At 63.1% G+C, this 27,932-nt stretch overlaps 1 protein-coding gene across 3 annotated transcripts; it reads right to left on the minus strand.

Moving 5' to 3' along the window:
• Positions 1-710: 710 nt before the first annotated feature.
• Positions 711-26,482, minus strand: FAH (fumarylacetoacetate hydrolase). 3 transcript variants are annotated; one of them, XR_006963346.1, is made up of 16 exons: positions 26,316-26,478; positions 23,575-23,685; positions 22,595-22,716; positions 22,089-22,138; positions 18,961-19,051; positions 17,249-17,346; positions 17,101-17,153; positions 14,815-14,914; positions 14,007-14,137; positions 12,190-12,265; positions 10,399-10,445; positions 7,123-7,224; positions 6,864-6,981; positions 4,349-4,515; positions 2,819-2,968; positions 2,391-2,480 (listed from the first exon to the last, which is right to left on the minus strand). XR_006963346.1 is itself a non-coding variant. In XM_047086503.1 (14 exons), exons 1-14 carry the CDS (start codon positions 26,394-26,396, stop codon positions 2,230-2,232), a joined length of 1,431 nt encoding a protein of 476 aa, XP_046942459.1. In that variant the 5' UTR covers positions 26,397-26,482; the 3' UTR covers positions 711-2,229. The 3 variants fall into 3 exon arrangements, 2 of the variants coding, with proteins under 2 accessions (XP_046942459.1, XP_046942460.1); XM_047086503.1 differs by lacking the exons at positions 2,819-2,968; positions 4,349-4,515 and having other exon boundaries at positions 711-2,480; positions 26,316-26,482; XM_047086504.1 differs by lacking the exons at positions 2,391-2,480; positions 2,819-2,968 and having other exon boundaries at positions 4,317-4,515.
• Positions 26,483-27,932: the final 1,450 nt, after the last annotated feature.

Below are 27,932 nucleotides of genomic sequence, written 5' to 3' on the forward strand. Positions count from 1 at the left end.
CAGAATCCCGTCGCCCGTGGTCTCCCGGGATCCATTCATCTGTTCAGCAAATGCAGGCAAAGTGCCTGCCACGTGCTGGCGGGTCAGTGCTAGGTGCCGGAGAACGTTCCAGCAGCAACAGCGAACAACTCTGCCCTCGGGAGCCCCACGTCTAGAGAAGGAAGACGTGGCTCGGATCGTCACAGACAGCAGCGGTCTGTTGATCTCTGGGGTCAAGTCCTCGGTGGCCGCAGAGATGTTCCGTCCCCATCCCCCCGCCCCCCAGGAAAGGACCCGCTGCCCAGCCTCTGGGTGTGCTCTCGGCACAGCGTTACTAGTCTGTGCGACCGCGAAAAACAAACACATCTGCCAGGAAGCCTCCACTCTGCCCTCTCCCGTTCGTCAGGGGCATCTGGGAGTCCTTTCTGCCTCTCCCTCGGGCCGGGGACACCGCTGAGGGGAGGGACAGAGAGGGACACATACAGGACACAGATGCACACTCTGGAAGGCAGTCCCCCCACGGGAATTTTTCCTGAGGTCGTTAGAAAATATATGCCCCCCGGGGCGCCTGGAGGGGCTCAGTCGGTTGAGCCAGGTCGTGATCTCAACGTCCACCCAGGTCACGATCTCACGGTTCGTGGGCTCGAGCCTGTGCTGACAGCGAGGAGCCCGCTTGGGATTCTCTTTCTCCCTCTCTCTCTCTGCCCCTCCCCCATTTGTTCTCTCTCAAAATAAGTAAATAAACCTGAAAAAAAATTTTTTAATATGCCTCAAATTGAAGAAAGAAAAGAAATGAAAATAGAACCTCTTTTGAGATCCATTCTGTGCGAGGGACTGTTGTGGGAGTTTTTACCACAATACCCGGGACCGGCTGTCCCGCCGCTTTGTCCCCGCACAAAACGAGCCGCTGGCAAAAGTTTATTAGAACAGACGAGACCGGAAGAGTGGTAGGAAAGCCCTGTGTACAGACGGGGGACAGTCGGGAGTGAACGCCTGAGGACTCCAGGCGGGGGTCCTCGCCGTAGAAGGTCCTGGTCTCTCCTCCCCTCTCCCCTCCCCCTCGCGCCTTCCCAGGTCCCACCCTTACTGGGGGCACAACTCTAGGCGCTGGGTGCTCCGCTCCGCTGGGTGAGGGGCGGTCTGAGGCCACACTGAGGCCCTCGGTCACCTTCCTGGGGGAAACCTGAGGGGGTAGGTGGGGTCTGGCACATTATTAAGAGAAACCTTCTCCCGAGGGGGGCGGCTGTGGCCGGGCACTCCCAGCATTGTTCCAGAATGGGTGTTCCCCCCCACCAGGGACCTCAGGCCCTAATCCTCCTCTCTCGGCCTATTTTGTCTTATCTTTTCCAATTGCAGAATCTTGGGAGAAACAATCCTCACCATACTTAAAGCCCTAAAGCTCCCTTGTCCCCAAGGAGGGGACAGCCGGAGGCCAGCCTCACCCGGCCCGCTCTAGCTGTGCGGCAGCACTCAAAGCTGGACCAGTGTCAGGGAGAGGGTGCAGGGCAGGGGCGGGGCCGGGGGGCGGCGCTGGAGGCGAAGGGGCTCTCCTCCCTCCTACCCCTGCGCAGCAGCGACAGGGGCTCCACCGGGCCCAGGGCAGAGGGGTGCCCCCGAGTCCAGCCGGCACCCCCAGCGTGACCATCCCGCCAGAAACCCCTCTGGCCTTGGCCCTCCCGCTCAGGGCACGTCTCAAAGGGATTCTACCCTGGGTCGCAGGGCTCGTGGCTCATCCGCGTGCCCTCGCCAGGGGCCTCGAGGGGCAGGAAGCAGGAACGAAACAGGCGGAACCGGGAGCGGTTTGCCTCGGGGCGCAAAGACCACTGGTCCCCTTGTCCCCTGGGCTGCCCGGGGCACTTCCGGACCCAGGAGAGCAGCCAGGCCCAAGGAGCAGTCCTTGCTGCACGGATCCCGGCCGGCCCCACCGGCCCCGCGTCTAGGCTCCGATGCTCCGATCCCGTCTAGGCTCCGATGCTCCGGATCCCGCAGATTTCCGCGGCACCGCCTGCCCCCGGGGGCACTTCAAGTGCACGGCGAGGCAAGGCGGGACCCCTGTGACTTCAACGGCTGAGATCAGCATTCCCTGGCGCCGGCGGGGCCAAATGGACCGATAATGAGTCAAAGGACTTCCGTCCGCCAGCCGGAGACCTCCGGGAGCCCCCGCCGTGCGTGCCAGCTGTTCTGCTGTGTAGACGCGAGGCCTTCAAGGAAAAGACGGTCGCGCGTGCAGACTGGAGCCAGGAGACAGAACTAAAGGAACAATCTCAAAACCCAGCTGGAGAGCGGGGATCTCGGGGGAGCGACAGACACGGACGTGGTCCTGGGGCACCGGCCCCCAGGAACCGAGGAAACCCCCCAGGAAGGGGCTGGCCTTCCAAACTCAGAGGGTATTTGGATCAGTCTTGTCTGGAGGGTAGGGGCCTGGGTGGTCTGCGGCCGTCTGCGCTGCACAGGATCTTCCGCCGAAACCGGCCGAGACTGGAGACGGTGGCAAGAGTCCCCTGGGCAAGAGCAGGTCAGCGTCAGAGCGCGAAGCCCCTGCCCAGCCTGCGGGCTGCAGGCTACTGGCGCCCCCCGCCCCAGCATCCCTGCTCCCCTCCTTCTTTAGCAACTGAACCCTGGTTTGAACTGGAGAAACCATGAACGCAGCGAAAAGGTGACATCCCCAGACCTCCCTGCGGTGAGGTATGGTCTTGTCACCAGGTTCCCGCCAACGGTGTGGTGCTGCGCGCCCGGGACGGCCGCGTGAGCGACACAGCTCAGCCGGAAGGGGGCTGCTTCCATCCCCCGCCCCCCCCCCGCCCCAGCCTCCACCTCTTCATCTTCTTTTTCTGTGCACCTGGAACTCGGGCGTGTTGGCTGGAGCTCCAGCAGCCTGTGGCACCGTGGGGTGGTTTCACCGTAAGGATGAAAAACACGTGTGGGGACGAGCAACGTGGGCCCTCGGTGTCACTGTGGCGTTGCCTTCCGAACGCCACGGTTCCGGGCCCTGGAATGTTCCCGGAAATGAGAAGCATGCTTCATCCCCAGGGATTTGTACAGACCGGTCCCTCTGCCTGGAGCATTCCCTCTCCGGACCTCCGACTGGCTTGCTCCCTCACTGCCTCCGGCCATCTGGCAGAAAAGCACTTAGAACCCAAGACACTAAGGCCTTCTCTGAGCACCTGTTTATAGCATCCGTGCCCCCCAGTGCTCCAGAGGACTTACACTTTCCTGCACACTGGGGGTCTTCTCCTTGCCCCTTCACTTATTGTCTGCCCCCCACTGGAACGTGAACATCACAAGAGCAGAGGTTTGGGCTATTCTGTGCTGTGTCTTATGTGCCCACACGGTGCTTGACACAGAGAAGACACTTGATGAAGGCAGAATGAATGAATGAATGAATGAATGAATGAATGGCATGATCTGACAGACAGGCTCTGGCATGAGGTCCGTCTGGCTCAAGAAAAGTCACCGTGGGCACGAGGAACCAGGCTGGGACTGGGGCTGCATGTTTGTCGTGGGCAGGGCGGAGGACATGGGGCGGGGCTCACTCTCCGGATCCTTGTGGGTCTTGTGGGCCAACGAGGGAAGGAAAGCTAGCCCCCGGCCCCTTTTCTGCCCTGGCATCTGTTCAGTTCAGGTGTGTGTGCCCACAACCTGGGGGCTCCGAAGCCAAGGTTCGCCATGTGCTGAGACAGCCACGGAGCCCGTGAACCAAGTCTGCTCCTCACGTGCCCCCGTGAGGCAGCCCCCCAAGAGATACCGGATGTGTGGGGTGCTACGATGACTTTACGTGTCCGCTTGGCCGGGCCACGGTACCCGCAGGTTTGGGCCAACGTTAGTCTAGAGGCTGCTGTGGAGGCATGTTTTAGATGAGGTGAACATTTAAGTGGGTGGACTTTGAGTAAACCAGACCACCTTCCCTCATAATGTGGGTGGGCCTCATCTCATCAGGTGAAGGCCTTAGGAGAAAAAGGCCTGCTCTCCCCAGAAGAAGAGGGAATTCTGCAGCAGACCACCTTCGAGCTCACACTGTAGCTGTTCCCTGGGCCTCCAGCCTCCGGCCCACCCTGCAGATTCTGGACTTGCCAGCCTGCACAATCACAAGTCGATTCCTTAAAGCGCATTTCTCTACACACATCACATCCTATCGTCTCTGTTTCTCAAGAGCACTCTGATGCAGGGGCCGCTGTTTCCACACCAGCGAGCGCGGGGGGGGCCGGGGTGTCTCATAGGAACGGTGACCGATGAGCCTCGCCGGTCAACCGCGGAGACCGTGAAGTGGGACACACCCTGACTTGTGGGTCCAATCAAGGGCACGAGTGGAGGTCACACGGGACAGCACGGGGCTTCGAGCGTGGACACCGAGCACGACGGCTTTATTTACCACTGAACAAGGAGCCAGGCCCGCGGCCGCGGACGGCGGGGATCCCCGGGCAGGGGCGGTGAGCTCACGTCCGGGATGCGCAGAGCCTCACGCGGGCAGGAGAGCGGGCAGCACTTTCCCAGCACACTGGCCGAAGCCGACGCGGTACCCGTCCCCCTGGCAGTGCCCTGGGGCGGAGGAGGACAGGGTCAGGCACGCAGCTGGGCCCTCGGCAGCACGACAAACACGACGGGCAACGAAGAGCGACCCTCCCGGAGCTGAGCCGAGCCGCGGGGGCGCGGACACGGAACGGTAGGTGCACCTGCCGCCAGGGACCCTCCGGAGCACTGGACCCGCGGCTTTCCTGACGGGCACGCTCCGCCCCCGAGTGCGTTTGGGGCCAAACCCCACGTCTGCTGACAGAGTGCCTGGCCGCTCCGCGGCCAGGGGCCCCCCAGAACCCAGCTTCCTCATCTGCGAAGCAGATCGCGGGACGGTACCCACGGCGGGGGCTGCCACGGGCTGCCACGCCTGACACAGGGGACCCGCGAACGCCCAGCGGGTGCCAGCTGCTGTGGCGGTGGCGAGCGAGTGACGGGGGCCGCACGCTCGGCCTCTGAGCGCGGCCCCTCTCTCGGGGTCGTGAGGGTTAGACGGACTATCTGGGTGAGGCCCCCGGCGCGATGCTCCATAGGTGGGAGCTCCAGGCCCTCGATGCCCCGAAACAACGGCGAGGGTCTGCTTAGCGGGAGGGCCTGTGCGGACCGGACTCAGCAGGGAGGACACGGGAGCAGAGAGGAAGGGGCATCTGGGCTGGGATCTGATGGGTGGATAGGAGTTCACCGGGACACTGAGGGAACGGGAGGCACACAGCCCGGGCGGGAGACGAGCGTGGTGCACTTGTTCCGGGAAGCTGCCGGGGGAGGGGGCGGGGGGCTGAGAGCCCCGACGAGCCGTGTTCTGAGGCCACTGAGGCGACACGGACCAGCTTCCAGCCAGACAGTGACACGTTACCGCCGTGTCTCGAAGGGAGCCCAAGGTGGCTCTGGAGGACATGGACGGACACACAGACGCGTCGGCGTGAGGCCTCGGGCCCCGGGGCCCCCAGACTGGATCGCACCCCCGGGACCCCGGGCCGCGTGGAGGCCAGAGGAGCTGAAGAGGGCCGCGCCAGGCGGTGGTGATCGTGACCCCCTGCCGGGGTTGGCCCGTGACCCCGGCTCACACAAAGACACCACCAGATCCCCCCCCTGCTGCAGACGGGCCCCAAATCAGGGGCCCCACCTGCTACCCGACGGGGAGAGGGGACGAGATGCCGGCAGCCAGGGGAGAGCACGGAAGCAGCATTTGTAGAGGGCCCTCCTCCCGGCGGGGACGCTGCCCTCCGCCCCCGACTCGACACGGGTGCTCCATCCGTCACCGGGGCCCCGCCACCCCCACTAACGCACCACCTGCTACCCGAACAAGGGTCCACGACGAGCCATCCTGGGGCGTGAGGCTGGCCGCTCCCTCCCCATTTACTGTTGGCACAGCAGGTGGCCAAGATGGGGTTCTCTCTACCCCAGCGCGAGTGACATCCGGGGCCAGACGTCACTCGCTATGAAGGGCTGTCCGGTGTAGGACGCTCAGCGGCATCCCCGGCCACCACCCAGGGACAACTAAGACGGTGACTGTCCCCTGAGGGGCGAAGCTGTCCCGGTTGAGCCCACCGGTCCGGGGGAGGGCAGGAGCCGCACCCAGACGAGCGGGGACCCCAGGGTCTTCCCGAGCCCCCAGGTGCCGCTGCTGGGTCCAGAGGAAAGCTAGGGACAGGTGCGTCCACGCAGGGATGGAGGGACCCAAGAGGTCAGGGCATGTCACTGAGCCCTGGACAGAGGGGAAAGCCAGCGCCCCCACCTCCCACTGTGGACACAGAAGGTGACAGCGTAACTCCTTCTCTGGAACCCGGGTCCCGGCACGCCGACCTCACCGGCCCTTCCCTGGAAACTACCTTCGGGCTACTCCCCACCCCACCCCACCCACAGACTGGGAAGCTGCCCCCTGCCCAGCACGCTGCACCTGCCAGCCCGCCCAGGCACACAGCCTCACCCCGCAGAGGAGCAAGCCCGGGGACACAGGAGCAGCCCCAGGCAGCGAGCCGGGCCTGACACCAGGGGTGCCTCTGCCAGTGGAGCTTCAGGGGGTCCCCCCCAACTCACACCCTGAACTGAAGCAGAGGAAATGATCCAGGGAAGCGGGGGGGGGGGGGGCGGCTTGCTCCACGCAGAGGTGAGGGTGGTGACCTTCCCATCCCAAGGCAGTCACCGCATTCCAGAGCGTCCCCCCCTGTGGAGACTGCGGTTTAAAGTCCTGGGTAGCCAAGGCCAAGGCCGGTGGAGGCGGGAGGCCAGGACACGCAGACGCGGGCCCGGGGACGCCAGAGTGGGGACGAGGGAGGACAGATGGCTCTTCGGCCAGCCTGGAGCGCCACACGCTCACAACGGGGCACGCGGACAAGAGAAGTCGGACGGAGCCCGCGAGGCCTGGCCGCCCTCACCTGTTATGATGACTTCATCCCCGTCCAGCAGAAACTTCCTGGTCTGTCCGTTCCCCAGGTCGATGGCCTTCGTTCCCCTCCAGGACAGCTCCAACAAGGAGCCAAAGCTTTCGGGCTCCTTCACAACAGGAAAGGGAAGAAAGCCTCGCATGTGGTGAGCGTGTCGGCTGCAGAGTGGACGCCCAGCAGAGCCTACGAGCCCCTGCCTCGTGGGACCGCCCGGCCACAGGGGCAGGCCCAAAGGTCCTCGGAGACTCACCGGCCCGCTGATGGTTCCAGAAGCCAAGAGGTCCCCTGGCCGAAGGTTGCAGCCATTGACAGAGTGGTGGGTCAGCTGCTGGAGCATCGTCCAGTACATGTACTGAGGGTGGGGACACAGGGACAGGAAAGGTGGCTCACCCCAGCCTCCGGCCGGCAGCCCATAGCCACTCAAGGCGGACATCCTCCCTAGGTGTTCTCCCGGTGCCCCGAGTGGCTGGCAGCAGCAAAAGCTGTCCTCCCGGAGCCACCCAGGCCCCCCCACCCCAGCTGAGCCCCCCAGGTTCGCCCCCCCCACCCCAGCTGAGCCACCCAGGTCTGCCCCCCCCAACCCAGCTGAGCCACCCAGGACCCCCCCACCCCAGCTGAGCCACCCAGGTTCGCCCCCCCCACCCCAGCTGAGCCACCCAGGTTCGCCCCCCCACCCCAGCTGAGCCACCCAGGTCTGCCCCCCCACCCCAGCTGAGCCACCCAGGTCCGCCCCCCCCCACCCCAGCTGAGCCACCCAGGTCCGCCCCCCCCACCCCAGCTGAGCCACCCAGGTCCGCCCCCCAAACCCCAGCTGAGCCACCCAGGTCCGCCCCCCCCACCCCAGCTGAGCCACCCAGGTCCGCCCCCCCCACCCCAGCTGAGCCACCCAGGCCCGCCCCCCCCACCCCAGCTGAGCCACCCAGGTCCGCCCCCCCCACCCCAGCTGAGCCACCCAGGTCCGCCCCCCCCACCCCAGCTGAGCCACCCAGGTCCGCCCCCCCCACCCCAGCTGAGCCACCCAGGTCCGCCCCCCCCACCCCAGCTGAGCCACCCAGGTCCGCCCCCCCCACCCCAGCTGAGCCACCCAGGTCCGCCCCCCCCACCCCAGCTGAGCCACCCAGGTCCGCCCCCCAAACCCCAGCTGAGCCACCCAGGTCCGCCCCCCCCACTCCAGCTGAGCCACCCAGGTCCGCCCCCCCCACCCCAGCTGAGCCACCCAGGTCCGCCCCCCCCCACCCCAGCTGAGCCACCCAGGTCCGCCCCCCCCACCCCAGCTGAGCCACCCAGGTCCGCCCCCCCCACCCCAGCTGAGCCACCCAGGTCCGCCCCCCCCACCCCAGCTGAGCCACCCAGGTCCGCCCCCCCCACCCCAGCTGAGCCACCCAGGTCCGCCCCCCAAACCCCAGCTGAGCCACCCAGGTCCGCCCCCCCCACCCCAGCTGAGCCACCCAGGTCCGCCCCCCCCACCCCAGCTGAGCCACCCAGGTCTGCCCCCCAAACCCCAGCTGAGCACTGGCTACAGCTTTGGCTCCTCTGCTCCTTCACACGTCCCCAAGAAGGCAGACCTTCTCCCCACTCACACCCTCAGTCTGCAACCTGCTCATCTGTCCTCAATTACACGCTGCCCTGCAAATGGACCTGAGTCCTGAGTTGGCAGGGTTTAGGACCTCATCACAGCAGAGGCTTCCCGTGAGCAGGCCTTGCTTGCACTGCCCCCCACCTCCCCGCCCCCCTGGGCCCCGAAGCAGACACGGGCAATGGAGCAGAATGATTCGAACAGGATGTCAGGGAGAGCCCGGGAACAAAGGAGCACCGGGGTGGGGGGGCTCCACTGGGGACGGGGGGGACGGGGGGAACCATGTGGCCACCAAGGTGCTCAGATGCAGCGCAAGTCCACAGCTTCTCAGACCTGACGCTCCTGGCGAAGGAAAACTTAGAAATGGGCTCGAACCCAGGAGTCCCCCCAAGAAGGCCCCCTGATCTTTTCTCAGCATAAGGAGCCCATGACAATGTCCAATTCAAGAGGACACTAGAGCAGACGGGAATACGTTGATTCAGACGTGCAAGTGTTCAGCAAACACCTGAAAAAGTGCCCAGCCACACTACCCATCAGGGAGATGCAAACTGACCCCTGCACCCTCAGTGACTACAGGAAAAGGCACACGGCAGCGCCTGTCGGCCAGCGGGGAGCGGCCGAGCAGCCAAAACGCTTACCTGCTGCTAGCGTGAGCAGGGACTGGCACAAGTGCTCTGGGGAACTGTCTGGAAGAGCTTCTAGGCTGAGTGTACAGATGCACGTGCTCTGTGACCCAGCAAGTGTATTTCTGGATACACACCCAACTGAAAAGTGCCCGAGTGTGCACCAAGAGATGTGGCCTAGAATGTTCACCGTAGCTCTGTACTAGCCCCGAACGGAAACAACCCACACGTCCCGCAGACCAGAATGTTCTAGAATGTTCGCAGTAGCTCTGTCCTGGCCCCGAACGGAAACAACCCGCACGTCCCGCAGACCAGAATGTTCTAGAATGTTCGCAGTAGCTCTGTCCTGGCCCCGAACGGAAACAACCCAAACGTCCCGTGTACCAGAATGCTCTAGAATGTTCGCAGTAGCTCTGTCCTGGCCCCGAACGGAAACAACCCGCACGTCCCGTGGACCAGAATGTTCTAGAATGTTCGCAGTAGCTCTGTCCTGGCCCCGAACGGAAACAACCCACATGTCCTGCGGACCAGAATGTTCTAGAATGTTCGCAGTAGCTCTGTCCTGGCCCCGAACGGAAACAACCCACATGTCCCGCGGACCAGAATGTTCTAGAATGTTCGCAGTAGCTCTGTACTGGCCCCGAACGGAAACAACCCACACATCTGTCAAGAGTAGAACATTTTACGGAATGAGATAACGAACCACCACTTAAACAATCAGACACCTGCCACGTTAGAGAAGCCTGAGGGAGGAGAACACAAATTGTATGATTCCATTTCTATAAAAAACAGACCAACTTGACGTACGGCAACAGAAGTCAGAAGAGAGATCACCCTGGTGGGGGTAGGGGGGTGGCGATGATGTGACAGGAGGGGACAGCAGGGGGCAGCTGAGACGCTGCCATTCTGGTGTGGGTGCAGGCGCACGGGGATGTTGACTTGGTGAAACTAACTGAGCTGTGCACTTAGAATCTGCATTTTCCTCCCTGTGTGTTGGGCTTCAATTAGAAGTTTACTTGAAAAGAAGAAAAAAAAAGTGACTTGGATCCATCCGCCCCCAGCAGGACCAAAGAAGCCAGAGGCTAGACCCTCGTGGGAACATCTGCCGTCCCCCGAGAACATCACTGGTCACATCTATGCAGGCTGCATCTGGTGGGGGGTGGTCTCTGTGGCCTCTTTAGAAACAGGCCCACGCACTGCGCCACGACCGCATCCCAGGACGGACGCAATCCTCCTGTTCCTGCCGGCAGGACGGCCCTCTTTCCCGAAGGTCCAGGAAGCAGCACCCCCGCCCTCCCCCACCCCCACCCCAGGTTTCAAGGCTTACCTTAAAGTTGGACCTGCATATGGTGGCTGCCTGGCTCATTCCTTCTCCTGTTGGAAACAAGTAGCACTGATGGGGGGCCCTCGCTCCATTAATGGGGGGGGAATGTGTAAGCGGGGGGGGGGGGAACAGCCGGAGGCGGTGCACGTGTTGAAACCTGTGTGCCACGCCCCCCGGGGCCCTGTGGACAGCGGGGCCGTCTGTCCCCGGCGGACTCCTCCAGGGACGGGCAGGGTGCTGCTCGACGACCTACTTTGCCAGCAGTTATTAAACACCTCCTGCAAGCAAGGCGCCGGGCTTTGCTGCTCGGTTCCTCGACGGGGTTCGCGAGGAAGCTCTTTACTCCGTCCGAGGCCCGGGCCCTGGCTTCCCGCCCGCGGCTGCACAGAGCAGGTCAGGTCCCCCACACCTGCTCCCGCCCACACGCGTCCCGCAGATCCCGACAGGGACCGTCACGACGGCACCTTCGGGACTGCAGGGGGGAGGGGGCCTGGGAAACCATCCCTGGGCTCAGTCCTCCCCTTCTAGGTCTTTCTACATCTCCCGACACCGCCTTCTTGATAAACCCGTCCCCTCCCCAACCGGGCTCTCCCCTGGATGTTTCTGGACAGATGAAGGGAAGACAGAAACGGGCCCCAGAGAGGGTCCGTGGGTAGGAGACTAGCCCGGGACCGACAGCCCTGGGTTTTCCTCTCAGCCTTGCCCTCAGCCCCCTAAGTGCCTTTCCTCTCTGAGCCTCAGTTTCCTCTCTGAGCCTCAGTTTCCCAAAGTCTACCACGGAAGAGCGGGACTGGCTGGTGCGGTTTTGCAGCGGGCGCTATGGCAGCCGTGAGCCCTTCCTACAACTCCTCCCTCTGGGAGCGTCCTGCTCCTGTGGGTGACAGTGCCGTCCCCTCCTGCAGGACACAGCCTGCTGCCGGGAAGCACCTCTGTCAGGGGCGGAGACGCTGGAGCTGGCGGGACAGCAGGGCCCGGCGCGCGTACATAGGTTAAGAGGAGGAGAGCGATCCAGGAAGGGCGCGGCCAGGGGCCTGTGTTGGTCCCTGGGCAAACCCTCCCCTTGGGGGCCTCCAAGGTCCCCCATCAGGAATGGAGGTGACACCGGCCTCTTCCTTGGTACTGGCTCTGTTCTAAACCTTTGCACGACGCCACATCCTTTACCCTCACGACCACACGGTCCAGTCGATGCCATCACTGTCCCATTTTACGGATGACAGACTGAGGCCCAGACGGGTTCAGCCCCTTGCCCAGAGTCCTACGGCTAAGCAGAGCCATGGTCTGCAGGGCCAGGCCCTTTACACTAATGCTCTACTGGCCTTCGGAGCTGAGCCGTAGAGCCACCGGGGGTTGTGGGCCGTGGGCCCCGGGCCGTCTGCGAGGCTCTCGGGGCTGACCCGGGGTAGGGTGCAGGGGACAGGGTGTGTGGCCCCAGGGAGCAGAGCCAGGCTTCCCGACAGGCACGAGGGAGGGGTCACCAGTGGTGTGTGAGTGGAGGCTGGGGTGACCCTGGCAGGGGTGGGGGGGCGGTGCTGGAGAGGGGATTCAGACAGAGGAGGCAGGTCCCAGACTCCGTGCTTTCTGGCCCTAACAGTCGAGAGCTCAGCAATACGTCACCAACGTCCTGTGGGCCCAGTGTGGCACGCTTTGCGGGCGGGGTGTCCCTTCCCCCTTTCCTTTGCAAGACCCCCATGGGGCTCTAAGGCTGCAGTGGGAGACACCCTCTCACCAGCCACCCTCTGCCCCCCAGGAGTCCAGGAGCCCACCTGGACACAGTCTCTGAGCGCACGACAGTACCTTTCAGGGTGACAGAGAGGTTGATGTCGAACGTGTAGGGCCGGTCGTGGCGGAGATACGGCAGGGGCTTGGGGTCCTGTGAGGGCAGAGCAGAGCACAGAGGGCTACTGGTTGAGGGGCTGCGCTGGCCCAGGCGGGGCCCCCAGCAGACCAGCTCCCCAGGCACAAGGGGTCTGACGTAGGACCTGTCCCTGGACGGCAGGGACACTGGTGGTCACATGTGCCAGACTCTGGGAAACGCAGCCGAGGGGGGAACATCCGCAGGTCAAAGGTGCAGGGGTCAGATCAGGGATGCCCCAGAAAGCCAGGGAGTGGAGCAGGGGGTGGGGGGGTGTGGAGGGGGCCAGAGATGGGGAACAAGACAAGGCCAGTGGGGGAGGCTGGGGCAGCAGCGGCCGAGAGGGGCGCCCCGTCGGTGCGGGACGCCGGTGGAGGCCGCCGAGGGCCAGGCCACGAGTCCGCACATCAGCCCAGCACGGTGTTTTCCTGAAGTGCGACACACGAGATAATCTGGGATGATTTTAACGGTTATGTGTTTTGTTTTTTTTTTATGATGAACTTGGTGGCTGGTGACACCAGTAGGACGTAGAGGAAAAAAAAAAATCTAAAACAAAAACACTATCCCTGTCTTGTCTAAATACATTTGAGTTTAAAAAAGGCAGCTGCTGGGGCGCCTGGGTGGCGCAGTCGGTTAAGCGTCCGACTTCAGCCAGGTCACGATCTCGCGGTCCGTGGGTTCGAGCCCCGCGTCGGGCTCTGGGCTGATGGCTCGGAGCCTGGAGCCTGTTTCCGATTCTGTGTCTCCCTCTCTCTCTGCCCCTCCCCCGTTCATGCTCTGTCTCTCTCTGTCCCAAAAATAAATAAAAACGTTGAAAAAAAAAAAATTAAAAAAAATAAAAATAAATAAATAAATAAATAAATAAAATAAAAAAGGCAGCTGCTTTACAGGAAAACATCCAAGAAACAGCAGGCAGGAGTAACCAGAGTTATGAAGACCCTGCGAAGGTGTTTGCGCAGGGGGAGCCCGAGATCTCACGTGACTGGGAGGCACGGGAGGGGTGCGGCCTGGCGGGCAGTCAGGGGGTCCCGCCAGGGAAGGGGGCAGGCGTCGGGGGCTCACCCAGGTGGGGAGAGCCAGTCTCAGAGAGGAAAAATGACGGACGGGGCGAATCCCCGTCGCGAGGCATCTGCTCACGGGGAAAGACCCCAAGCTTGCTTTTAGCACAGCAGACGTGAGCGCGGGGGGTGGGGGACAGGGTGGCTGCAAGAGCCCCGGCAGGGGGAGGCCGGGGGTCAGGGATGGGGGAACGGCAAAGGGCCGTGTGCACCTGAGCATCGCAGGCCTTGGGGAGACACGGGAGTCGGTGGGGGGAGAGGCCTGGCTAAGAGTAGGGGCCGCTGGGGAGGTCCCAGGGCGTTCCTGCCGGCTGCCGGCAGAGGAGGTGGGGTGGGGGCCTGCGAGTGAGCCCCCTGTTGCCGGGCTCCAGGCTGCATCCCATCAGCGGGGCTCCAGGGGGCGCCGTCCCACAGAACAGAACTCTGCGACCCGGGGAGTTGTGCGAGGTGGTGGCCCCGGCCGGGACCCCTTCTTCCCTCAGCTGGCCGGTCCCCCCGGCCCCAGAGGATTCTGAAGGCCACGCAGCAACTGTGCGGGGCGCAGGGAAAGCACAGGCAGAAGGAGCGGTGCCCGGCCTGCCTGAGGTCACACGCGGGCAGGCCGGGGGCACAGAGCTTCCCTCCGGGGTCCCGATGCCGGGTGCGCCCGTGGCCTCGGGTGGAGGGGCCTGGCTCTGGAACCGCTGCAGAGGTGAGCTCACCTGCTCCGGGTTGGGCACGGCAAAGGGCAGGAGGGCGTCCATGGGCACCACCCACGGAGAGATGGTCGTGCCGAAACTCTTCCCCAGGAACGGCCCAAGGGGGACGTACTCCCACTTCTGGATGTCTCGAGCTGCGAGAGGAGGGCCGAGCCGGGCTCACAGAGGCTCCGGGGCCTCACGGTGAGCTTCCCTCCTCCGCGGTGCACGGGCCCCAGCCAGGCTGCCCACGGCCGGGGACAGCAGCAGTCGGTGCCCAGGTCACTGTGCCGAGTCACAGCAAGAGGCAGGCTGACCCGAGGGCAGGCGGACCGTCCCCCCACCCCGAAGGGGCTAGAAACTCGTCATCCACGTGGGAGGCAGACGCTTCTGGGGTCTCTGGCACACAGCCCAGGGGCCGAGAGCGGCTGGACGCTGGGCTGCTTCGGTTCAAAATCTCAGCCCGACCTCCTCGCCCGCGGCATGGGAATAACCGTGTCACCAGCACCCTGCAGGGATTCGGCACAGGGCCCGGCCCGTAAGTGCTCACAAGGGTTAGCCAAGGGGTCAGCCTTGTTCCTACTGAACTCACAAGAAAACGATCAGAGGGGGGAGGTACCTGCCCGAGGGCTCAGAGCTGAAAAGTCTGCGTGGAACCCAGGCCGCACCCCCCTCCCCTGACCTGCACCAGACCCGAGAACCATCAGGCCCGGTGACCGCCGCCCTGGCATCTAGTCTTCACCCAGGGCGGAGTGCTCCCCAGGGCGGAGTGCTCCCCAGAGCAGAGTGCTCGCAGGGGGCCCGGCCCCGGGACGCCCACCCCCGTGATTACCGCTCCAGTCGTTCATGAGGACCATCCCGAAAATGTGCTCGTGGGCCCTGGAGATGGGGATCGACTCTCCCAAGTTGTTCCCGGGGCCTACGAAGAAAGCCTGCGAAGAAAGAAGGCGGTCAGCATCGGCCCCCTGCTGCCCCTCACTTGCCTGGAGGCAAAGGTCAGGTATTTCCACAAACCCGCCCGCCCGTGCTGGAACAGAGACAGAGGCCTCCAGGCCCGCCCTGCCCCGCCCCTCCCTCAGCACCCCTGCACACACCCCACGTGCTGCGATCTGACAGCTGTGTGAGGCTGCGGAAGAGACACTTCTGGGCGGGCACTCATGTCAAGAAAAGTCCCAAACCTGCCTCCATAATGCAGCCAAGGAGAGAGCCAGATGGGGTACCCCCCCCACGGCCCCCCCCCCACCAGAGAACAGCATCACCAAGAACGTGTGCAGGAACCAGCTGGATACCGAGACGGGGGAACGCCGTCGAAAGCACACGGAATCAGCTACGACATTCGTAAAACCTGAGCCACAGCTTTTATTTGTTCTGTGTGTCTAAACGTTGCAACTTCTTTTATCAAGATTTAGGACAAAAAAAAAACACCAAGGGCCCCAATTTGTATAGAACCTGATCCCCATCGAGTGGAGGAAATCTGTGCCCCCCCCCACCCCCGACCGTCTTTCCACACACTGGTTTCCTTTCCTCTCATCCGCCTGGGGTCTACCCCCAACACGGGGCCCATCTGCCTGCAGGGAGCCCTGTGCCGGTGCCTCGGGCCGGCAGACCCCCTCTTGGGGTCCACGTGGCGCCCCCTTGCGGGAGGCAGAGGGCTGGCTGGGAAGGCCTTGCTGGGACTGGGGGCTCTTTGCAAGCGGACACACGTTCCTTCCTCTGGACGGAACCCCAAGAAATCGCAGAGCAGGACCAGAGAGATGGGGGGCTCCAGCCTGCCCCCACCTTACCAGGGGGCCCCCAACCCTTTCTCCTCCACCTGCCACGAGGAGATACTCAGCCCTCTCTGAGGTCTCACCTAAAACCACCATGGGGAGCCCCCGCCATCTGCCCGTGCACCCCCATCGTGGGGGGGGAGGGGGGAAGGGGGGCGGGGCCTGGCTCCACGACCTGCTGGCCTAACACACTGCCCTGCAGCCAGTCCTCCTCCAGCCTGGCATCTCCTGCCTGTCCCCTCACCTCGGGGACTTCCAAGTTCCTCATCCCTGTCAAACGCACAGACCTGCACGCAGCGCGAGGGAACCCAGAGTCAATGTCCGTGTCCTGGGGGTGATGCTGTGGGATGGCCACGCGGGGGACAGCGTGTGCAGGGGGTCGGGGTCTCCCTGTATAACTGCTCACAACCGCACGTCACTCTACAATCACCTCAAGATAAAGAGTTTAAGGTAAAAAAAAACATGCAGCCCTGAAGTCACCCCAGTTCTGAGATCACACGGGCCTGGACACAACCTTAGGGGAGCTGAGAGGTGTAGCTGATTCTTGCTACGCATGGGGTTTATATTCTTTTTGTATTAATTACTGTTTTAGATTTGTTTATTTATTGAGAGAGAGAGAGAGAGAGAGAGAGAGAGAAAGCAGGGGAGAGGCAGAGAGGGGGAGAGAGCATCCCAAGCAGGCCCCACACTGTCAGCGCAGGGCCTGCTGTGGGGCTTGATCTCCCCACCCGAGAGATCACGACCTGGGCCAAAGCCGAGTCTGATGCTCCGCGGCCTGAGCCGCCCGGTGCCCCGTGCAGTGATCACACCCACGAAGTCCGCACTCACACTGCATGAGCAGGTGCAGACCCACCGCTCCCGTGGAAAATGCCGGGCCTCCGGTCGCACAACCGGTCCGTATCTCACCTCGCCTTGCGTGTGTTTCTGTTGGAAGTCACCCCATCGAACGTCTCCCGCTGACTCACCAACACGAGCGCGGAGTGCCCGCACATGCTGTCTCTGTGCTCACTGACGCGAGCACTGCACCCGAGGGGGGTTTTAAACAGCAAAAGCACCCCAAAAAAGCACAAAGATGCAAAAAGCGTGGCCTTACGTGGTGAGAACGCCACCCACGTACAGCAGGAGCTGAGCAGAAGGTAGAGCGTGGCCCCGTCCAGCCCCCGCAGGGAACACACCATGGGGCCTCGAACTCCTTCCCGCTCCGCGTGGGTCCCAAGTGACCCCTGCGGGCCCCGCGAGTACTGGTCTGGAAGTTACCGGTTCGCTTTTAGAAAGTAGGAGAGCTCGCGGACACAGAGCTTGTGTCCCAACGCCGGGCACAGGCCGCGCCCAGGAAGCACCCCGCTCACCATCTCCAGCTCCATATCCAGGAGCCTGCAGGGGCCAAAGACGGGGGGTTTAGCTGCAAGACATCAGAAGAGAGGGGCTGTTGTACGTGCTGGGCCACGGGACCCGCCGTGTGGGGACACAGAGCGGGGACCCGTGAGGGTCACTTACCGTCGTCGGGCCTCATCTGCCCCGTGGGCCTTCGGATCGGCGTGCCTGACACCACGACGGAGGAAGCACGGCCGTGGTAACCCACGGGCAAGTGCAGCCTGCGGAAGACGGCGGAAGGAGGTTACCGTGACACGCGGTCAAGGTCACTTCTACAGTTTGCAAGCTAAAAACAAAAAGCAGTCGAAACCCGCGGGGCGCCTGGGTGGCGCAGTGGGTTCGGCATCTGACGCCTGGTTTCGGCTCAGGTCGTGATCTCACGGTTCTCGAGTCCAGGCCGCGCAATGGGCTCTGTGCTGAGAGCAGGGAGCCTGCTTGGGATTCTCTCTCTCTCCCTCTCCCTCTGCCCCTCCCCTGCTCACTCGCGGTCTCAGGATAAACAAGCTTAAAAAACAAACAAAACTCAAAAGGAATTGCTAAGTGTCCGTACCACGAACACTGCTCAGCATTAACATGGGAGGAAACAGGGCTCCCGGGGGCTCAGTCGGTTAAGCGTCCAACTCTTGATTTCAGCTCAAGCCCGGATCCCAGGGTCATGGGAGCAAGCCCCACATCGGGCTGCACTCTGAGTGTGGAGCCTACTTAAGATTCTCTCCCTCTGTCTCTCTCTCTCTCTGCCCCTCTCTGCTCTCACACGCATGCACTCTCTCCAAAATAAAAATTTTGTAAAAACAATACACGTGTTTGGCTTTATAAAAATGTCGAAGTGCTGTACAGACAAAGCACAGGAGAAAGACGCCACGTCGGGAGAAAACACAGCGCACGACACGGCGAAGGGCTAATTTCTATGAAACGTGAAACGTTCTTCCAAATTAACGAAAGAGCAGTGACCGCCCGGAAAAGCCGGCGGGGGGAGTGCAGGAATGTCTGCGAAAGACTATGGAAGACGGAGCAGCGTGCTGCCCCGGGAGAAGGGGCTCAGGGGTGGGGCCTGGGCCGATCACAAGACGTAGGTGCATCCTGTGTAATGAAGGACTCGCACAGGCGGCAGCAGGAGGCCCAGGGCCCCCTCGCGCCACACATCGACAGGCCCGTCTGCTCTCCCCTGCGGCGGCAGTGGCCCGCGGCTCCCGCCGGAGTCTCCCCTCCCTGCGCGCCTGCGGTCCCAGACTCACCGCCTTGCTCGGCGACCCTGGCCTTGCTGCTTAACCTCTCTGGGTCGTTAACCTGCTGTCTCTTTCCTTCTTCCTTCCTCACCTTGATTCTGACACACATGCCCTCCCTGCCACTGCGTCTCCAGTCACCGCCACCTCCGGAGGACAGCACAGACCAAAGGGGCAAGGATCTCAGCTCCCTGTGGGGCGTGGCCTTGACCTGGGGGGTTGCAGCCGCCGCTGGTCCCCTCAGGGCTTCTCCGAGCCTGTGCTCCCTCCCGTGCCCTCGGGCTGGCCGTCAGAGCCTCGGGGGATCCCTCGAGCACCTGTGTGACTCTCGCCGTGGGCCCACCACACTTGAGAGACGCTCCCACGCGGCGGGCGGGGTCCCGGGTGCAGAGGCCAGGCCTCGAGTGTGCCCACAGAACCAGCGCCGGCCAAGAAGCACGGAAGGACCTCACACGCTCGGGGACAGAACTCCCACCTGTGCTCCCCACACCAAGGGGCCTGGGGCACTGACTTCTGATCCACAGGCGCGGCGGGGCCCTCCCGTCTCTCCGCCCCGAGAGGGGCTCGTTAGCTCCGGGGAGAACGCGCTTCTCGCACTCGGGCCCGACGTACCAGTTTGGCATGAGCGCGTTCTCGCTGCCCCGGAACATGATCCCCACGTTGGTGGCGTGCTGGCGGGAGGAGTAGAAGTCCGTGTAGTCACCTGCAGGGGAGACACAGTGGGCACCAGTGGTGGCCAGATGCCCGGGACAGGGAGGGGCCTCTCCCGCGTCCCTGCCCCGTGGGTGCTCCCCAGCAGCTCAGCCAGGGCACATCCAAGCCTCAGCCACAATTTGTTTCCAGAACTGCCCTCGGAGAAACAAGGAACAAGGAGCCAAGACCGTCGGGCGCGGACAACGGACACCCCTCCGGGGAAGGGGGACAGACTTCCAGTGTCACCGCCCCCAGCCCAGGACTCTGCTCACTGGCCTTCGCTTGACCTGGGCCTGCTGCTTGCACAGCCTCTCCCCTCCCCTGGTCTGCGTCCGAATCCCGGCAACATTTTGAGGCCCCTCCCCCCACTCTCCCCTGGGGGATCACTCCCTCCTCTGGAGGAAGAGGAGGAGGAAGAATGAGACAGAAGAGGAGGAGGAGCACAGGGAAGGGAGGAGGGAGGAGATGGTGATGGAGGAGGAAAGGGAGGTGGGGGAGGGGAAGGGAGGACGAGGGAGGAGGGGGAGAGAGGAGGGAGAGGGAGGAGGGGGAGGGAGGAGGGAGAGGGGGGAGGGAGGAGGGAGAGGGAGGAGGGGGAGGGAGGAGGGAGAGGGAGGAGGGAGAGGGAGGAGAGGAAGAAGAAGGAGGAGGAAGAATGAGACAGAAGAGGAGGAGGAGCACAGGGAAGGGAGGAGGGAGGAGACGGTGATGGAGGAGGAAAGGGAGGTGGGGGAGGGGAAGGGAGGATGAGGGAGGAGGGGGAGGGAGAGGGAGGAGGGGGAGGGAGAGGGAGGAGGGGGAGGGAGGAAGGAGAGGGAGGAGGGGGAGGGAGGAGGGAGAGGGAGGAGGGGGAGGGAGGGGAGGAGGAAGAAGGAGGAGGAAGAATGAGACAGAAGAGGAGGAGGAGCACAGGGAAGGGAGGAGGGAGGAGACGGTGATGGAGGAGGAAAGGGAGGTGGGGGAGGGGAAGGGAGGACAAGGGAGGAGGGGGAGGGAGGAGGGAGAGGGAGGAGGGGGAGGGAGGGGAGGAGGGAGAAGGAGGAGGGGAGGAGGAGGGGAGGAGGAGGGGAGGAGGAGGGGAGAGGGGAGGAGGAAATCGCGTCTGCATTTACTTTATTTTTTTTTATTTATTTATTTTTTTAACTTTTTTTTTTTTATTTATTTTTGAGACAGAGAGAGAGCATGAACGGGGGAGGGGCAGAGAGAGAGGGAGGCACAGAATCGGAAGCAGGCTCCAGGCTCCGAGCCATCAGCCCAGAGCCCGACGCAGGGCTCGAACTCCCGGACCGCGAGATCGTGACCTGGCTGAAGTCGGACGCTTAACCGACTGCGCCACCCAGGCGCCGCTAACGTTTATTTATTTTTGAGACAGAGAGAGACAGAGCATGAACGGGGGAGGGTCAGAGAGAGGGAGACACAGAATCTGAAACAGGCTCCAGGCTCTGAGCTGTTAGCACAGAGCCCGACGCGGGGCTCGAACTCACGGACCGCGAGATCGTGACCTGAGCTGAAGTCGGCCGCTTAACCGACTGAGCCACCCAGGCGCCCCTGCATTTACTTTAGAATACAGTGTTGCATTTTGCAGTAAGACCCCACCTCCCTGGGAGGAGCCCAGCGCAGAGCCCATACCACCAATTAAAAACACTAATTTTATAGTCTCCGCCTCTTGTGTATTTGTTTTCAGCACATCTGTGTAAGTCTCTATCACAATCATTTAAAAGGGGCTGGAAAGGGAGGTGTCAGCGGGGCTGTGATGCGTGGGACAGAGGAGGCGCCCACCCCGGAGGCTCCTGCAGCGAGTTTCGGGGGCCACGCGGTTCTCAACTGGACAGTTACGAATCGTTGGGATGTGCCTGGGGGCTCAGTCGGTTAGGCGTCCGACTTCGGCTCGGGTCGTGATCTCACGGTTCGCGGGCTCGAGCCCCGCGTCGGGCTCTGTGCTGACGGCTCGGAGCCTGGAACCTGCTTCCGATTCTGTGTCTCCCTCTCTCTCTCTCTGCGCCTCCCCAACTTGTGCTGTTTCTCTATGTCTCTCAAAAAATAACTAAATGTAAAAATAAATAAATAAACAAGCAAACAGACACAAGGGCAGCACAGCAGAAACGGGGAGGAAATGCCGGTCGCAGCGCACACACAGGGCTCGCGTGCGGTGCGACTGCATCCCCACGGAACCTGTAGGAAAGACTGGAGACGGACGGACTGCAGACTGGACGGAGGGGGAGGGGGCTGCGCCAGGGCACACGTGGACTGAACCCTCCAGACTGAGACCTTACGGGGCCGGGGCAGGGGGCGGGGTGGGTGCGGGCCGTGTGCACCACGTGTGTGCACCATGCCTCTGATAAGCTGCTCAGAGCAAGAGCCCAGGGAAAGGATAGAGCAGCGGCAGGAAGGAGGTGGGACCCGGTCCCAGAGCCGTGGCTGAGCAGGTGGGGGGTTCTCCCCACACGTGGACTCTGACCTGAGCTCCGTGCCCTGCGCACTTCAGCTGTTTTGAACCCTCAACCCCCCCCGGGTGGGGGTGAGTCCCGACCCACTGTGCGTCTGTCTTTTGGAAGGACGCTCTCCACCAGGAAGGCTTCCGGAGGCCACAGAAACAATCGAGGCAGACGCGGTGTTCCGGAAGCCTCCGGGCACACAGATGCCCAGGCCATCCCGGCAGGCCGGCCGCCCGGGGCTGGGAGGCGAGGGTGGAGACCTCCCTGTGCTTCAGCTGAGAGAGTCTGCCCCACTCCTGCTGTCTGATTGAAACCGGGGCGCTCTGCGGCCACACTCCCTGCCAGGGGCTCAAACTGGCCCGCTCCAGGGCCCTGGACTCACAGGTGAGGTGGGAGCACTTTCCACAGGCTCAGGGACGGGCGGGGTGATGTGCCGGGGTGGGAGCCTGGGGGCAACTGTAAATCCCAGCAGCCGGCGCCCACCCAGCCAGGGCTCCGGCCTCCATCCGGGCCTGCGTCCGTGACCCCTCCCCCCACCACGCAGCAGCGGCCAGGGCCCCAGCCAGCCACCGTGGGCCACAGAGCTGCTCCGGGTGCGGGGACCCCACTCACCTATGGCGGCTGGCAGGTGCATCGCAGCAGAAGCCTGGGCCGTGAACGCCCTGCAGTACAGAACCGGGGGCTTCAGGGCCGGGTAAGCACGGAGGGGGTCCCTGCTCTGGCCGCCCAAACCAGCCCTGGAACCCAGCTCAGTCTCCAGCGAGCACCCCCCAGGCTGGCCCGGGGCCACGCTGGGCAGGCCGTCTGCTCCAAAGCCAAGGGGCCTCCTCATGGCTCCCATTTTCCCCTCCAGAAAACAGACTAAATTACTCCTTCTCCGGGAGGCAGACAGACAAGGCCACGGAAGGTGCTGAGGGGGGATGGCTGAGTGAGGGAGGGGGCAGCTCCCGAGCTGGCCGGGACCCTGTAGTCCGGACACAGGGGTCATCCCGGTCGGCCCAGAGCCCTGCCGCCCTGACCCGCAGCCCAGGCAGGGGCTGGGGGAGGCTGCCTCAGAACGGCCCCGGCCGCCACACCGTCCCCTCCTCCCCACCCGCCAGCGTCCGAGTGTCCCTCACCGTCTCCGAAGGTCCGTGTCGTCTCGGAGCCTGGCACAGCTGGTGGACAGCAGGTTCCGCAAGGACTCTCTCGCCTCCCTCCAGGCGGCCTGGCCGAGGCCCATGAAGCTATTGAGAGCCGGCTATGCCAGAGCAGAGAGAGGAGGTCACACGGGGACAGCCGGGGCCCACGGCCACCTCCAGCATCCTCAGGCCCGGGGCCTTGTTCTCAGCTCTGCCAGCGGCCCTTCCAGCCCGGGCGAGCGTCACCTCCCCCGACGGCGCGTCATGCCCCCGCGGGTTTGCACACGGGCCACAAAGCCTGGGAGCTGCTATCTGGGGGGGCTGCCCGGTCAGCACCGCCTGTGGGAACAGTCCACACGGACCCTCCGCTCGCGTCCTGAGGGGGTTTCTCAGCCAGGGAGGCACCGTGCAACCTAAGGGCTGGGATGCCGTAGCCAGGTGACGAGGGAGAATCGTGCCTCACGCAGAGGAGACCCCCACCCATCTAATGGGGATCCGGTTCCGTGCACTGGGCCGTCGTGAGGACTGGACGGGGGCTGTGGGCGGAGCACACGCTCAACACACACCATCCTCCTTCCTGACCCAGAACGGGGGGTGCATATCAGGGCCCGGACCACCTACAGGGACGTAAAGTCACGTCCATCCCACGGGTACGTGCACTCCGGGGGCCACAAAGAAGGCGTCTGTCCATTCCAGCCGTCCGTTCCTCCCTGGCGACGTCTCCAGACCCAGAGGGTCAGCACTGGCCGCGGACAGGCAGAGGCTCACACGGTTACCGGGAGCCCCAGTCCAGAGACGCCTGCGACAGGCCCAGCGCCGCGGACCCGGCACTCTCTGCACCGAGGTGCTGACCAGAGCTGTCCCCGGCGCCTCCGAAGGCACGATCTCTTCCCCGAAACAGAAGGGAAAGAGATTCTCCTGGTGGCGTTTTCACAAATGCCCTGAGATCCCGGACAAGCTGTGTCCCAGCGTCCTACCTGATCAAAGACATCCTGGTGTTTGGAGAGGACAGGCCCGGTGAAGAGGTGCTTGATGACGCTGAGGTCCAGGATCTGGTCGCCAATGGCCACGCCGATCCTCGGTCTCGGCTGGGAGGGAGACGGCATGGTCAGTGCCAGGGAAAGCCTCGGCCAGATGCTCTGCTTTACCCGAAAAATCTGTCCAGTTAAGAGCCCGTGGGTCCCCCTCCGGATGGGACGGAGGACTGGATCCTACCATGGCACCCAACCCCCTCCATGTCCCAGGGGACTGAGGTTGCCCCGAGATCTCTGCCCAGGCAGCATCTGGAATCCTCTCTCCTTACAGGACAAGGAAAGCATCCTGTTCACTGAACGGGACCTAAATCAAACACCCTGGGAGTGGGGAAGGAGCAGGTGGCCTAGTCCAAGTCCCTCATCGAGACCAAGTCTCCAGCTAAGTTCCTCAGGCGCTGGGTGAATGCCTCTGGTGAGGAGGACTCACCACCTACCCGGCAGCTGGGTTATCCCCCAGGATTAACCTCAGCCTGCCCTCGGGGATTGTCGTGGCGCAGCGGAGCAGAGAGCGCCCCGTGCGCAGGGCTGAGGCCCGGGGGCTTGGATGACGAGCCCCGTTATGGCTCAGACAGGGATTCATTCAGGCGAAAACATGTATGAAGCCTCTACTCCACACCAGCAGGACACTAAGGCTGTCAAAGCATGGGGGACAGAGGCGGGACTGGTGCCAGCTGTCCAGAAGCAAAGGCGGCACAGGGATCAGTGACATAATAGGTGTGGCTGGAGGGCAGCAGGGGGCTCCTCGGGTGAGACAGAAGAAACAATACGTGCTAAGGTCCTGAGGCAGAAAAATGCTCTTAGAATGTTCCAGAGACCAAAAAGCAGACGGTGTGGCTGGAGAGAGCAGAGGCACAGCCGGACTGCAGGGACTTTAACAACCTGGCCATCGGCTCCAGACTACCTGGGTGCCCACATCCCAGAAGCCACTATCCCTGTCTTCACAGAGAGAGCCTCTTCCATTTCACCAATCCACAAGCACCTTGCCACGGGAGGTGTCTGGTGTGCCTTCGATGCCCAACCCCCAGCCCAGCATCTGGCCCGGAGTTGGGGTTCTGAAGCATTTACCGAATATAAGAACGAACAAAACGTGACTGGATTAACTCACTGCTCTTCGGCCCGAATCTCGAAGAGCTGGCCGCTGGTGTGTGCCTTGGCAATCACGCCAGCCTGGCGAGGCCGGCACAACCCCTGGAACGTGCGACGTGGGCAGAGATGGCTTCAGACCGGGCCTGTTCCCACTCGAACGCCCTGAACCTTCTAGAATGCCAGAGGGGCAGTGCTCTTTCCAGAGGGCCATGGGAAGGGGCTCTGTCTCCCGAGCGTCCTTAGGGGCTGTCCCTGCACATTCTAATGTGCCAGCAGCAAGAGCCTGGGGTTCAAGGGACATGAATTCTAGAGCCCTCCGGGAAGGCAAGTCAAAGCACCTGTCCTGCCTCTGGCAAGTGTCTCTAACTGTTCTGTACTCCCAGGAAAGGCAAGGGCGCATGCGGAGGGCAAAGTGTCAGCGCTGTGCGGAGAGCAGAGCGTAGCTGGCTAACACGGGTCAAGGTTTAACCTGCCTCACCGTATTCGGGTCCCTCCAGGGGACCAAGTGTTAACTTTGTGTTCTTGCGACATTTAGTCAGGCCTGGCTCTTGTGAAACCACACTGGCGCTTGAGGACCGGCCTGCTGCAGGCGGGGCCACAGGAGGGCGGCCCCTGGGGGTCAAAGATCAGCTGTGGGGGAAGGGGCGGACCGCCAGCGGCTGCATTTTGCAATTATTTCTTGAACACTGGTGGGGGCAAGCAGACTCGGGGGTCTACGGTTTACAGAGCGAATCAGGAGCTGACCTTCAAGGTTGGGAGTGGAAATGCGAGCCACAAATACCATGAATAAATCCAAGGGGACCTGCTTTCCCCCACCCAGGGACCTTAAATATTTGCTGACGAACGCCGGGTTTTCAAAGATTTCTTTCTGCCGGTCAGACTACACTTACTAAGCAAAAGCTCCTGTCTCCAAAAGGCTTCTTCTGACCAGCTGGGGAACGCCGGCGAGGCCACCCCACAGCCCAAAGACTTCCAGCTGGAGGCAAAGTCCCCCAACATCCCAGATCCCAAAGGCCACGGGCCAGCTCACCCTCTAGCGCCCGGTTAACCTGCGGGGGGAGCTAGGGCCCTAACGCGGTGCCCTGGGGGCAGGAAACAAACCCCAGGAACTCTGGAGGAAGCAGGATGACCCCTCGGTAACAACAATCGAACTTGATCTGCTGGCCTGGGAACGACAGTCCTATGTTCTGTTTCAATTCGCATTTAATCCTCACACAAATCTGCACAAACCGCGGCCGCCAGGTCCAACAACGCGCACATCTAGAAAGTGGGGTTCGGACCCACATACCCTCGGCACCACTGCTCCTCAAGAGACAGCCCAAAAGCCTCCCCCCCCACCCCCCCCCCCCCGCCTCTGTCTCACTTCTCCTACACCAGTGACCCGGGAGCCTCCGCGGGGCGCGCTCAGCAGGGGAACCGCGGGCCCCAGTGACCCCGGGGAGGGGGAGGGCTCCGCGGAGCGCGTCCAGAAGAGGACGACTGGCCGGCGTCCCGCCTGGTCGGCGCTGCCGGCCACTGGTGGCGGGGGGTTGGGGCGCGGGTCCCGGCGGAGTAGGCACCCTCCGGCCCCCGCCCGGAAGCCAAGTGCAGCAGCTCACGTTGTCTGGGGTGGAAAAGACGCCGTAGGGCAGGTTTTGGATGGGGAAGTCAGAATCCTCGGCCACAGGGACGAAGGACATGCTGGCCAGCAGGGAGCAGGGCGGCGAGCTGCACTCGGCTGGGCCCGGCCGGATCGGGCCCCTCGTGGCTCAGCGCCTGACCCCAGGGCTCCGTCCCTGGCTCCGCCCCCGCGGCCCCACCCCTGGCTCCACCCCCACCCCTCCGAGGCTCGCCCCGACGCTCCGCCCCCATCGTTCCACCCCGCCTCCGCCTCCGAGGCTCCTCCCCCTCCTGCACCGTCTGAGGCTCAGCTCCGCGGCCCCACCCCCCCCCCAGTTCCGCCCCCGTTGCTCCACTCCCGGCCCCGCTCCTGGCTCCGCCCTCAGCCCTACCCCCACCCAGGTTCCGCCCCCTGCCCCCTGCCCCCAGCCCGAGAGGCCAGGGAGAAGGCGCGGGGACCGGCAGCGCGCTCTTCCGCCCCTCCGCCCCCGCCCCGGCTCCCGCCCTCCCCAGCCCCGCCCCTCCGCAGAGCCCCGCCCCGGAGACTTGGGTCCCTGCCCAGAGACCCCAGCCCTACGTCCCCCCCCGGCCCCCCCCGGAGGGCCCGCGGGCTCGGGGAGTCCGGCCAGAGCCCTGTGACCCGTCGGCGGTGACACGTCCACCCTGTGGACCACAGGGTCAGGCGCGCCTCCCCAAGACTCACAACGACGAGAACTACGTCTAAGAGCGCAGCTCACCTGCACACTTCACGTTCCGACTTTCAGACGCCGTGACCAGCCGTCCGACCTCGGGCAAGTTACTCAGACTCGTCTGCCAGGGCCGCGTGGACGCCCGCCGCCCCCGCCCGTGCAGGGCTCTGCGGGGTGAGGGCCGGTGCGCGCTGGTGCCCGGCGCACAGGGACCCCAGCGCGCACGCGCTGGAGAGAGCGCGCAGAGAGGGGGACGGAGTGGGGGTGCACCGGGACCCCTCCAGTGCAGGGGGCAGCGCACAGCTGAGTGCAGGGAGACTTGAGGCCCGCCTCTGGCTCTGTTCAGCCTGCAGCAGGTTCAGCTCTGGCCTCAGCTGGCTCATCTGCAAAACAGGGGTAAGAATCATGCCTCCTCCGACGTTTCCATGGCAGTCAGGGGATGCCTGGCACACACGTGGTGATCAACCCGGTATTTTCCCACCCAGCCGGAACGTCAGCATTCCTCAGTTAGTGAGTTCTGCTTCCCTTTATGAAGGAGACAAACAAAAAAGGAGGGAACACAACTATAAAAGCGGTCATCACTGGTTAAAAATAAGTTTATAATATAGATGCAAATTTCTTAAAAACCTGTGGCTCAGTGGGTTGAGGGACTGAGTTCAGCTCAGGACAGGATGGGGGGGGGACCCGGAACCTGCTTCGAATTCTGGGTCTCCCTCTCTCTGCCCCTCCCCCACTTGTGCACGAGCACCTGTGCGCTCTCTCTCAAAAATAAATGAACTTTAAAAAAAGTTAAACTTACACAAGTATAGGCTGTGCAACACTTATCAATACAGAAACCAATACCGGAGACACAGACTTTGGGTTGGTTTGCTTTGGAATTCTTACATTAGAGTGGAAAGCTAATGAATTAATACGAAAAAGACACAT

This window comes from Lynx rufus, unplaced genomic scaffold, assembly GCF_022079265.1.
Source record: "Lynx rufus isolate CCGP_SWC_20201006 ecotype Redwood Valley unplaced genomic scaffold, mLynRuf1.p SCAF_21, whole genome shotgun sequence".
In the NCBI taxonomy this organism is placed as follows: domain Eukaryota; kingdom Metazoa; phylum Chordata; class Mammalia; order Carnivora; family Felidae; genus Lynx; species Lynx rufus.